Source organism: Tauraco erythrolophus, chromosome 24 (assembly GCF_009769465.1).
Source record: "Tauraco erythrolophus isolate bTauEry1 chromosome 24, bTauEry1.pri, whole genome shotgun sequence".
NCBI classification, from domain to species: Eukaryota; Metazoa; Chordata; class Aves; order Musophagiformes; family Musophagidae; genus Tauraco; species Tauraco erythrolophus.
In genome coordinates, this window is record NC_141488.1 from 5,590,262 (window position 1) to 5,602,487 (window position 12,226).

The 12,226-nt window shown below is 64.2% G+C and overlaps 2 protein-coding genes across 2 annotated transcripts; both read right to left on the reverse strand.

Annotated features, from left to right (window-relative positions):
- Window positions 1-1,691: 1,691 nt before the first annotated feature.
- LYPLA2 (lysophospholipase 2) lies at window positions 1,692-8,746 on the reverse strand. Its single transcript, XM_086626034.1, has 10 exons — window positions 8,713-8,746; window positions 6,344-6,449; window positions 5,569-5,600; window positions 4,822-4,887; window positions 3,968-4,015; window positions 3,701-3,771; window positions 3,362-3,435; window positions 3,069-3,170; window positions 2,446-2,622; window positions 1,692-2,229 (listed from the first exon to the last, which is right to left on the reverse strand). Exons 2-10 carry the CDS (start codon window positions 6,419-6,421, stop codon window positions 2,179-2,181), a joined length of 699 nt encoding a protein of 232 aa, XP_086482160.1. The 5' UTR covers window positions 6,422-6,449; window positions 8,713-8,746; the 3' UTR covers window positions 1,692-2,178.
- A 548-nt stretch (window positions 8,747-9,294) lies between these two features.
- On the reverse strand, window positions 9,295-11,867 carry PITHD1 (PITH domain containing 1). Its single transcript, XM_086626142.1, has 6 exons — window positions 11,685-11,867; window positions 11,475-11,518; window positions 11,235-11,312; window positions 10,279-10,383; window positions 9,671-9,779; window positions 9,295-9,436 (listed from the first exon to the last, which is right to left on the reverse strand). Exons 1-6 carry the CDS (start codon window positions 11,865-11,867, stop codon window positions 9,335-9,337), a joined length of 621 nt encoding a protein of 206 aa, XP_086482268.1. The 3' UTR covers window positions 9,295-9,334.
- Window positions 11,868-12,226: the final 359 nt, after the last annotated feature.

Sequence of the window (12,226 nt, forward strand, 5' to 3'; positions counted from 1 at the left end):
ACACAGTTCCAGTTCACAGTCAAACAGGTCCGTCTGTCCGTCCACCAGCCCTCGGGTAACCGCAGGGAGCGGTGCTCCCGTCCCAGCCCACCCCTCGCGCCTCCCCACCCACCGAGCGCGGGCGGAGGACACAGCAGCTTTAAAACAGACAAAGAAGAACCAGCAGGACTGAACCCCAAAAGCAAGGGGCAGAGCCAGGCTCCCCCTGATGCCAGCAGCAGATTTGCTGGTTTAAGACTTCCTAAAGAGGGGCAGGAACCCAAACCCCAACCCGAGAAACCAACCGAGAATGGGCCCAACACATCCGACTCTCCGGAGAGCGGGTTATTGCTTTGCACATCCCTGGCAGGGAGGGCACGGCTGGAGCCAAGGCCCCCTCACCTGCCCCCCGGAGCAGCCCTCACCTTCAGGGAGGTACCAGCCCTGGCACCATGAGCCCAGCCCCAGCCACTGCTGGCCATGGGGCACCGGGCAGAGGGTCTGTGGGACGAGGGGCCGGACAGGGCATCGACCCACACGGAGCCAGAGCACACGGGAGGGAGTGACAGCCCTGGGGCCAGCTGGGGTTTGGGGGCTAGTTTTTAAAAGACATGTACAGCTCCAGCCCCGCAGGGCCCAGCAGTGCCGTGGGCTCAGCCCATGGAGGAGAGGAGAGGCGAGGAGAAGGGCAGCGCTGCTCAACAGCAAGTGCCCTCGGCGCTGCGGGAGGGGAGGGGGCGGCCAGGGGCTCACCCGTGGAGGAGACATTCAGGGCCCTGCACCCAGGGAGCTGTTCTGCTGGGGGGGGACGATCCCGGCCCCGCGCCCCAGCCAGCCCCAGCCACCGGCACAGCCAGGCCACCGCTCGAGGAGGACAAGCTGTGGCTGCAGCCCCCAGCCAGGCGGGCGAGGGACCCCAGGGAAACCTCTGATTGTACGTGGAAAGGCCAGCAGAGCCCGCAGCCCTCGCCGTGGGGAGCACAGAGACCCCTGCACTGCCCCGTGGGATGGGGCGCAGCGGCACCCGGGCGTTCGATGCTGGTGAGATGATGGCTGGGAGCAAACCTGCGTCCTCCAGCTGTGCCAGCCTGGACCTGGAGCCATCCCTGGGGGCCGGGGGCCTCTCCTCGCCTCTCCTCTCCCTCCCCAAGCCAGCTCGAGTCCAAAGGGAAGGAGAAGTAGCAGCAAGAGAGACGTTAAGGACCGGGCCAGCACCGGGCAGGCTCTGTGGCAAAGCCGCTCGGACACCGGCTGTAAACGGCAGCGCTTTGGGGGTCTGAGGGCGCAGAGCTGGGCAGAGGGAGGGAGAGATGCCCCTGGGACCCCCAGCCGGGCTGAGGAGATTGTAAAAGCAACAAGAGGAGGAGGAGGAGGAAGGAGGTGATTATCTGGAGGAGAGCAGAGCTGCCACGAGCCGAGGGCTGAGGCTGCTGGAGCGCGGGGCGAGCCCGCGGGGAGTGTGCGTGTGCGACAGGGCGGGGGCCGGGGCCCCGTGCCAGGAGGTGCAGGAGCTGCACGGACACCTTTCCGCCAGCCCCGGGAGACGGGGCAGCCTTTGGTGGTACCGGCCCAGAGCAGAGCCTCTCCCCTGGGCCTTCTGAGGCGCTCGCAGGAGAGTCCCGGGTTCCTGAGCTCCGATGGAAAACCCGTGAGTCGCCCGAGCGGAGGCCGAGAGCAGCCGCGGAGAGGACGGGCCGAGGGCAGAGGAGGAGCACGGGCTGCTCTGGGCCATGGAGGGCTCTGGAGGGTGCCCCAGCCCTGCCCTGTGCCCGCGCTGCTCCTCACACCGCACGGGGGCACATCCCACCCCTAACACTGTTACAAAAAAACCCAAACCAAAACAAAACAAAAAACCCTCACCCGCGCCATGCCAGACCCACACACCGCAGTGCCTGAACGGGGAGCCGAGGGGACGGTGACCCCACAGAAACTGCCTGGAGCAAGAGGAGGAGAGAAAAGGCCACTCGCAGACTCGCCTTAGACAGCTCCACTCTCAGCTCCGAGAGCAGCGGGGAGAGACGGGGCACCCCCAGCCGGAGAGGACGCGGTGCGAGGAGACGGGGAGAGGCGGGGAGCGGGGGTGCGGCGGGAGGTGCGGCAGGGTGCCATGGCTTCCGTTGGCAGCAGACGGGTCACGGGGAAAAGAGCGGCGGCTGCGACCTCGGCACCCTTCCCTGCGACAGTCTCGATTGGCTCCGCTTAGATCCGGGGCAGCAGCTTCTCGATGAACTCCTTCACCGCCATCATCTCCTGCGGAGAGCACGGAGCCCGTCACGCCTTGCCCCAGGGATGGGGACACGCGGGCTGCGCAGCCTCCCCGCAGGGAATCCGGGAATAAACACACATCTCACGTGTTCCGGACTCCGCAGTCTCCCTGCCCTGCCCAACCCACCGTGCTGGGGTCAGTGCCAAGGGCAAGACCAGCCCCTGACACCCCGTCCCCTCTCCCTGCCCCGAGGCACTGACCTGAGGACAGGAACTGTGCATCACGCCGGGGTAGGTTTTGAACTGGACCTTGGTGGGGGTGACGACGGACTTCAGCTTCTCAGCAGTGAGGGCCCCGAAGCGGACAGGGATCATGGGGTCCATCTCCCCGTGGCACTGCAGGATGGCAATGTCCTTGTTCACGCCGTTATTCGCTGCCTGCAGTGAGGAAGGAAGTGCTCAGGGGTGCCCACGAGAGGGGTGGCCCAGTGGGGAACGGGGCAGGAGCTTTACCTGTGTCCCCAACACGTCACATGAGCTCAAGAGGGCTGTGGGAGAGCTGCTGGCACGGGACCCCCTGGCCTGCCACCAAACACCTCCTCCCACGCTGCCACCACGACTGAGCTGCTGCCCAGCAGGTGCTAGGAGCCCCAGGGAGCAGCACAGCTTGCAGATGCCCACACCAGATCGGTGGCAGAGCCCTCATCTCTGCTGTGCCCTCACCTGCCCCAGGAGCAGGGAGGTGGGATTAAGCCCCCACCCCAGGCACCTCGTGCCTCACCTCCAGCAGCCCCAGGGTCGCTGCAGCCAACTCCAGATGGGAAAATCCACCCCCCCACACCAACCCTCCCTGCAGACACGCGGGCAGCGGCAGCGCAGGGTACCTGTGGGAAGGCCTTGTGCAGCGGGAGCCAGCAGCTGAGTGCCACGATGCCAGCCAGCTGGTGCTGGCAGGTGAGAGCCGTGTACAGCGACAAGGCACCGCCCTGCAGCGGGTGAGGAAGGTCTGTTAGTGCCACGGCGGCACCCGCAACCCCAGGGCACCCACCAGCCCTGGCTCGCCCAGCATCCACCCGCCTCCTCACCACTGATGCTCCCTTTGAGGGGTGTCTTCAGAGGGGGAGGAAGGGCCCCGACCCTCAGTCTGCTCCCCCTCAGCCCCCCCAGCCCAGCTCACCTGTGAAAAGCCCCCCAGGATGATGCGGTTGGGTGGGATCCCGTTCTTCATCTCGTGCTCGATAATTGCTTTAACTGGAAGATAGAGAAATGGGTCAGTGGAAGCTGGGGGGCTGAAGAGCAGCACCTGAGGCCTGGAGGTGCACACAGGACCCTCGGCACATCAGGGAGAGGCAGGTGCCAGAGGTCCCAGGAACTGAACACACTTGGCTTCAGCCAGGGAGGTGGTAGGTTGGGATCACAGGAGCAGAAAGGAAGGAGAGGTGGAAGGAACACATCTACTCCTGTCCCAGAGAGGTGCCCAGGAGCTCGGTGCTTTCCCCTCCCCAAAGCTTCTTACTGTTTTCTGCAGCTTTCTTGATCCCAGCTTCATCCTCAGGTGCATCCGGAGTCAACCCCATCAGATCAAACCTAGGCGAAGAAGCAGGGTCAGCCCCAAAACTCTCCAAGCACCCAGAGTGTGGGGAGGTGGGAGCGGGGTGTGCTCTGCCCTTCCCCTGATTCCTACAGGGCAGTGGATTTTGGCTCTTCAGTCCTCTCATCCCTCTCATGTCCCAAAATACACCCTCAAAGGGTCCCACCCGTCCCTGCCACCCAAAGCACTGACCAGGAGGGCATAACCATCTTCATGTTGAGGGTCACTGGGATCCGGGGCCTGCAGAGAAAACAGTTTGGGTGTTTTAGTTCAAGTGCAAGAGAAGAAAATCTGAGGCAAGGGGAGTGGGGTGACCGGCCCTCCCGCCAGCAGCTGCAGGACACCTCTCCCACGGGACAGCAGTGGGTCAGTGCCACCAGACCCAGCCTGGGGGCTGTAAGGTGACCCCAGGGATCATCCGTGAGCCTCGAGCAGATCCCGGCTGAGCTGGCAGCTCCAGGGCGTTGCCAAGCAGCTCGCCCAGGGAGGAGAACACCTGCATCCCTCTCCTGTTCGCTGCTGCCGAGCCAGGAGATGCTGACAGAGCGGCTGCCTCTGCTGCTGGGATGGGGCACGGGGAAGCTGAGGCCCTGCTGCCAGGGATGCTGTTGCGGCGGAGCTCTCCCAGCCTGGTGAGTGCCCCTCTGCACGGGCTGCTACCGACACTGGGGACACATCGGGGAGCATTTCCTTCCCTTCCCGCTGAGCCCCATCCTGCCTGACCAGGGGGATGGGGAAGGAGCTCTGGTGCTTTTGGCTTTCACTGCAGCCGTCGGGGAGAGGCAGAGGACAGGACAGGGGAGAAAACAGACTCAACGCAGCAGCCCCTGCGCTGATGGGCTCTACGGGAGCCACTCCGCCTGCAGGCATAGAACGTCAGGGCTGGGACCCTGAATGAAGGGCCACAGCAGGACAGCAAGCCTTACCGCACAGCCCCGCAGCCAGGTCAGGGCACAGGCCACCGTCTGCCTCCCCAGACAGCCTTGGCAGCGGGCACCAGCGTCACAGCCCCCCCAGGCCCTTCCCGAAGCAGGGATGGCACTTACGCGTGAGGGCAAATGTATTTCACATAGGGGAGGCGGATGGAGGAGAGAGCGTCAGCCCAGCTGTGCCTGCGGAGAGACGAGAGGAGGGAGTTCAAGGCTTGTCTTAGCATTTTGGAGGATGCTGGTGAAGATGAGGGATTTCCCCCAAGAACAGGTTTTTTTTCCCAGGCTGCTGGCCCCCTGCCCGTGCTCCAACATTATTCTAGCAGGTCCTGCCCATTCCAGCAGCCTGAATCCCAACAGGAATCCCCGACACAGATCCCCTCTGCGGCAAGGCACAGGCAGCACACAAAGCCCCGCGGATGGAGGCAGGGGAGCTGCTGTCAGCGAGGGAGGAGGGAGAACCGGGAGAACCTCCCGTGCAGGGAGAAGCCTTTTGTTACTGACGTATCTCGCGCTGTCCTCTACGGTGGCCTTGCCCGTTACAGAGATCGCTCCCGTAGACACAACCCGACTCCCAAGGACTGGAAAAGCCGCAGTGCTTATCTGCGTGCCTGAAAGCCAGCAGAAAATCAAACCCGCAGGAGGCGGGGGGCTGTCAGGCTGCCAGGATCATAAATATTCAAGTGCAGACAGCTGCTGGCCGGCGATTCCCTGCGAGGGTGGCACAGGCACGGCTGTCGGACCGAGCTCAAAGCTCCAGAAAAATACAGGAGCTGCCCCTGGGGAGAGCAGCGAACGGCCAGGCTCGGGCTCGCCTTTGGCGAACCAGGCGTCCCAGCCAAAGCCAGCTCCAGGAATACTCACCCCGTGTCTCCAAGGCCGTGTAAAAAAATGACCTGTTAAATGAAGCAGAAAAAAACCAAAAGGATTAGCAGGTGCGACAGCCGGTGGCCTGGGAGACATGCAGGGCTGGGCTCGCAAGGACGCGGCAAAAGGCCACTTAGTCACCAACTACGAGAGACTCAAAGAGGCAGGAATTAGCCAGTGCTAATGACAAGTCTCTGCAGCTTCCAGCACGATGGATGGGTGGAACAGGCGCATCACCATCATCATGCCGGAGCCTTCAGCTGCCGAGCGCAGCAGAGGGCCAGGGAGCGATGGATTGTCCCATCCTGTCCCGCTGGGCTGCACAGCACCACGCTGAGCGCAGGCCGAGCTTGCCAAGGACTCCCAAAACCCATCCCCACAGGCTTTTCATCGAAGGCCAGAGCAGAGGGAAGGCAGCCTGTGGGGCCCCAGGGAACAGCAAAGGATTTTCTTTGGGGGATTTGCTTTTAAAAGGTTGAATAGCCAAACCAGATCCAGCTCCCACTGACCACCCTGCAGATCCCAGCTGCCAGGCTGTGCCCGTGCTGCCACACTGGACCGAGCACCAGAAACAAAGAGCCCAGCCCAAAGGACAGCCATGTTTCCCCTTGCTGGTCCTGCATCCCCTTTGATGTACCAAGGCGTACATCTGAAGAGCTGAGGGACCACGGGCTCAGCTCCCGGCTCCTCTGAGCCCCGCGGAAGCAGCTCCTTATCTGCCACGCTGCCAAAAGGGAAGCAGGAGGTGAGGCAGGAGGGGTCCGGCCCTTACCGCGGCAGTCTCCCGCTCTGCCCCTGAGACAGTCACTGCGTCAGCGAGGAGGGGGACAGACATGTTGTTACCACACATACACCGAGAGGGACTCAGACACTGGCACCTGTGGGACAGAGGGACAGAGGTAAGGTAGGAAAATACTCCCCCCTTCTTCCCCCCTGGCAACAATTTGCCCCAGAGGGACCAGCTATTTTGGGGGGAAAATTAAAGAGCACAGGAAGGCTTTGATGTTTAAGCCCTCGGGACAGCCCTGCTCCATCTGCATCCCCAGCCTGGCAACACCAAAGAGCCAGGAAGCAGCCAACGCTTCCCACATCGCAGCACCAGATACGTGTGAGCGGGGCTGCGCGCGGGGTGCTGCAAGTGTTAAAATTAGCTCCTTCTGCTGCACCTCAAAGCCAAAGTTATTTCTGCGCCTCCAACGACGTGGGCAGAGGGCGGCTGGGCGGCACGCAGCCTCAGCATCCCTTCCCTGCTGCCAGCAGAGCCGAGGAGGAGCCTGACCCACATCTGCTCCGACAGGGAAGCAGGAAATGCCAGCCCTCGGCACGCAGCAGCACAGGCTTTATGGCGCTAATAAAAAGTCCAGCCCTCTTTTACAGAGCTGGTTTGGGATAAACCCAAGCGTTCCAGCCTGAGACCCCCTGCCAGAGCCTGCACCCCCCCTAGCAAGGCCATCCCCGTCCCTCCCCACCAGGCAGCCAGCCAGTGCCACCACCGCCATGGCCTCCTGCCAGCACGGAGGGCTGACTGTCACCTCCCGAATCCCGCCGCTCCGGCAGAGCTACCAGCCACCACGACACCACCTTCAGACACCACTGTCAACGCTGTACGTTCCCAGCCTGGCACAAATCACCAAAACCACGGCTCCTCAGGCCCTAACCCCGCTTACCGCCCAGGACTAAGTAGCTCAGCACACGTTTAGAGCTCTGCCATCATCTCCCAGCTACTGCCAGGAGCCAGATCCGACCCCACAGTCCGGTCGAGTCTTCACACCTCACAGCGAGCACTGTCCCTGGCAGGTTTTGGGCAGCACAGGACCACCTGAACCCCCCCAAGCTCCCGGTGCCCCAGCAGCCAGCCTTACCCAAAGGAAACAGCCGCCTCCTCTACCAGCCCGGGCCAAGACCCGCCCGACTCGTTCCACCAACTGCTCGTCAGCTGTTTTCCCCGACTCAAACGAAAACACCGGGCACAACAAGCTCCTCGGGTCGGGCAAACCTTGCGGACGCACGGCCCACGTGCTCGTGTGTACTCCAGGGTCAGAACAACCAGCGGGCAAACACGGCACCTGCCAAAAATCCTGCCGAGAGGAGCCACCAATAAAAGCATCTTCCGTCACAGACGGAGACGCCAAAACGCGCTCCCAGGGCAGACACGGACTCCGTCTCTGCCTTGTTCCCGGAGGCTTCGGGGACACGAGGGGTTTCGACCCCTCGGAGATACCCCTGGGGGGTTCCTGCCCCACGGCCGGGGTATCCACAGTGGGGTCCGCGGCGGCGGCCACCGCAGCCAAACCACGGCATGGGAAGGACAAAGCCCCCAGAACAGCCCCGTGCTTCCATAAGAGCATCCCTCACAAAAATATTCCCTTTTTACACACCTGTGCCCGATTCGGGTTGTTCCTGAGGCGGCCCCAGAGCTGTCGCACCCCGCACCCACCGGAGCGATGCCGGTGGGACACCCCGGGCCCGGCTCCGGGGTCCGTGATCACCCGTTACCAATGTCCCGCGGCCCCTCCCGTCCCCGCAGGCCCCGACCGGGAACCGGGGCAGCGCGGGGAAGGCAGCAGGAGGCGGGAGAAATCCCGCCTGGATGCGGATGGACCGGAGGGATCGCGGGGGCCCGAACCGCACCCGCCCGGCTCGGCCGCCCCGCGAGCCTCCCGCCTGCCCCGGCTAGAACGGGAACACCCGTTCTCCGTGGGAACGGGGCTTTTTTCGGGAGTTTCCTAACTGGGAGTGCGGAGGGCTCCGAGCGGTCCCCGGGAGGCCCCGGGCCGCGGGAGGAGGCGGGTGTCGGGCGGCTCCGCGCCGCGCGGAGCGGCCCCGTTACCGGCAGCGCGCGCTCCCGCCATCCCGAGCACGAGGCCGCGGAGCGCCGGGGCCCACCCGGGACCCGCCTTCAGCCACCTCTGCGGCGGGGTGTGGGGGGGGCCCGGAGCCCCGGATTTCCGACGGAGCCCGCCGAGCCCGGCCCGCGGCTGCACCACCCGGTGATCTCCCGCCCCGCTCCCCCGTTAAACGCCCCGGGGAAGCGGCTCCTCAGCGCGCCCCGGCCCCCCGCCATCCCCGCGGCGCCGGGAGGCGGCCCTGCCCTCCGCCCCGTCCCGTCCCCCGCCGCGCCCCGCTCCCGCCGCCCCGCACCTCTCCCGCGGGCCCGGCGCGCGCTCCTCCCGGTTCCCCCGACGCGCTCCCACCGGAACTTCCGCCCGCCGGGTCGCGGCCGGGGCAGCGCGGCGGAAGTGACGCGCGCCCGTCCCTCGGGGGCGGCCATCTTCGCAGCCAGCCCCGGGCCCGGCCGGGGCTTTAACGGCGAGAGGCCGAAGGAGGCTCCGGCCCCCGCCCCCGTTCCGGCCGCGCACCGAGCGCCGCCCCCCGCCCGCCACACCACCGCCGGTGACGGCCGCGGCCCGGAGCCGCCCCCGCTGCCGCGCGGAGGGCGGGGACGCGGGTGACCAGGCCACAGCACAGCTCGGCGCCTCGGCGCCTTTTATTGGCAGTCAGGGAAGGGAACGGCACCGGGCGTCAGCTCGACCGGTGTCCCGTTAGGAGAGCAGCCCCGCCGACGGCGGCGGGACCCCGCTGCCCTCGGCGGCCGCCGCCGTGCAGGTGCTGCGCGCGCTCGGCACTCGGCTTCCCAGCAAAGACCGCAACGGAAAGCGGATCCGACACCCTCCGGTGCTTTGGGAAGCCACTCGTGTCCCAGGCAGCCCATCGTGTCCGTACACGCGTACTGGAGCCTTTCGGGGGATTCCCGACAGCGCTGTTAGGAGATGAAGTGCGTCTGCGGGGTGATCTGCTCCAACTTGTGATCCGCTGGGTTTGCTGACGCCTCGTAATTGCAGATGGTGACTTCGTGGCGATGAGCCTGAATTAAGATTAAATGTGTTAGTCCAGAGGAAAGCAGAATTCAAGTTCCTCCTAAAACACCTACTGGCAAGAGCTAAGCTGGTTCCCATCTTACAGACTTTTCATCAACAACCTTTCCTCTCCACCCCCCCACCACCCTCACCTTCCTCAGCGCTACAGCTCAACCTAAGCTGTGATTTCAAGCTCTTTTTACACCGTCAGCACAGTCTTGTTCACCCCTGCTCTCACGTACCTCCGTCCACTCTCCCTTCAGGCCTATATAAAAAATCTTCGTTGTCTCTGCTCCAAAGTTCTTCGGAAAGTGCATTGAGAGGTGGGAAACATTGGAGAAACGGGCAATTCTGAAAGAAAACACACTCTGGAACCAGAGCTGTGCGCACAGGGTGCCACTCCTCTGCATTGCCACCTCCCCTCAGCACGGCACCATGTGTGGGTACCCTACGTGTACCCTAATCCGAGTCAGACTTGGGAGCAAATGACTGAGAGTGCACGAGGAGCAGCTTCCCTCATTGCTGGCGGTGGGCAGGCCAGCAAGCAGCTGTCACTGGGGCCAGGAGCAGGGGACACAACACCGGGATGACTGTGCACCTCAAAAACTCCTGGGTCACAGGCACAAGCACCCCCCTGGCTCCAGGGAGGAGGTTTTCAGAGCTCCCACCTGACAAGGGCAGGACAGAGCTATGGAGGCAAATTCCGCTGCGGGCAGCTCTGAGATGCAAGGGTAGGAACTGCTCTCTCCTAACATTTTCCTAAAATTTGGTGGCACGTCAGCAGGATGGATAGAGCACTGTGGGAGGAGCAGCCCACCACACTCCCGAGACACAGGGGTCCACATCGTACTTGGTGGGGTACTCCAGCTCGCCTGTCGGATCCCGGTTCAGGCTGAACGTCTGGTCCGGTTCCCTGGCTGCGTCATCAAAGGACATGTGAGGAATGTTCTTGAACCTGGGAAGAGAGGGAAGAAACTCAGGAAGTTATTAACACACAGCTCAGCTAATTTGTTTCCTCCCCATCCATTAGCATTACCCAGATTCTTCCCAACAGTAAGAAGCTGGATCTGCTTTATCTTCTAAGGGAGAGAATACCAACACCACTACAAAACATCATGTTCCAGAACACCCAACACCCTTCAGAGATCGGGGAACAAAGCTGGGCAGATACAGCTCTCAGCACACTTAGGTCCATGAAGAAACCCAGACCCCACTACGCTGGAGACCAAGGAAAACAGGGGCTCGATGACGCTGTATTTCTTTTCCCACAAGCAAGAACTGTGCAATACTCAATACTCTCTCATTCAAAAAAAAATATATACTAAGAGGGATCTGTCTCCCTTCAGGAGCCTCAACAAGCCACGTGGCTCGGCACAGCTGGACTGCTGCCAAGAGCCTTGCAGACTTCACCTGGATGCAGGACACTGGCACTCGTGTCCATCCCTCCTTCCCTCCCTCCCAGGCCTCAGAATTCACCTCCAAAACGTCACCCCTCATCCTGCTAAGCCAGCAGCAGGTTGGTTTCTTCACAGCACAGCTGGCGTCTCAGCCAAACGCTCCCATTAAAACCAGTGCCCCGTTTCTCTAGAGAAAAGGCAGCAAGTAGCTCATCCTTGCACAAGTTACGGTTTCTTTTTCCTGCCAGGGCCCCGGAATGCCTGAAGTGCTGCCGCCCGACGCTGCCTCCTCCCGCACTGCACACCCTTGGTGGGTGCTTGGGCACCCGACAGCGTGGGAATCGCTGTTCTCCTTCGCTGCAATTCCATCCGTTCAGGCTCCAGCAAAGTTGACACTCGTTTTACTTACAGCCTCATCTCCGCGGGATGCGTGCCGCCGTCTTCTCCCATCACGATTATTCCTTTTAACTTCACGCTGCCCGTGAACCTGCCGAGGGACACAGCAGCGGCGTTTTCCCCTCTGCTCTCCCCGAACCAGCCCCAGCTGCGGGAGCACACGGACACGCCGCATTCCCGGGCACATCTGGGCACGGAACCAGCCCTGCCAGCAGCCGCACCGACGCCACGGGAGCTCAGGGAAAGAACTTACGGGATATTAAACAGCAGCTCCTCATCGTCGTCGCTTTCTACGAACTGGGGAGAGAGAGGAGCGGGTCAGGCCCGCGGGTGCCGCGCTGGGGGAACGCCGGGAGCGGCGGGGCGGGTGACCTCGGAGGGGCAGGCGGGGACCCGCACCCCCCCCCCGTCCCCGTCCCCGTCCCCGTCCCCGCCGCCGCTGCGGACCCCGGCGCGGCCCCACCTGCGCGCGGTCGCCGCGCTCCTCCCAAGCGCGGAAGACGAGCGCGCCGCTGCCCTCGCGGCGCTCGTTGAGGCACTGCAGCCGCTGCCGGTCGATGCGCAGGTAGAGCCCCCAGGCCGCGCCCCGCTCCCCGCCGACCGCCGCCTCCCCGCAGCAGCAGCAGCGCCCGTGACCGTGCGCCATGACTGCGCCGCGCGCTGCCGCCGCCCCGCCCACCGCGCCCTGCCGCCGCCCCGCCCACCGCGCCCTGCCGCCGCCCCGCCCACCGCGCCCTGTCCCCGCCCCGCCCACCGCGCCCTCTCGCCCCGCCCACGCCGCGCGCGCTGCCGCCGCCTCGCCCTGGCGCCCCGCCCATCCCGCCCGCGCGCTGCCGCCGCCCCGCCCACCGCGCCCTGTCGCCCCGCCCACCCCCGGCGCGCGAGCGGGCGGTGCTCGGCGCTGCACACGCCCGGCCCGGCGCGGCTCCCCGCGGTGAAGCGGGAGAGCGCACCGTGTCCTGGGGAAGGGGCCCGGGCCTCGCACCGGTGCTGTCAGCTGCCGGG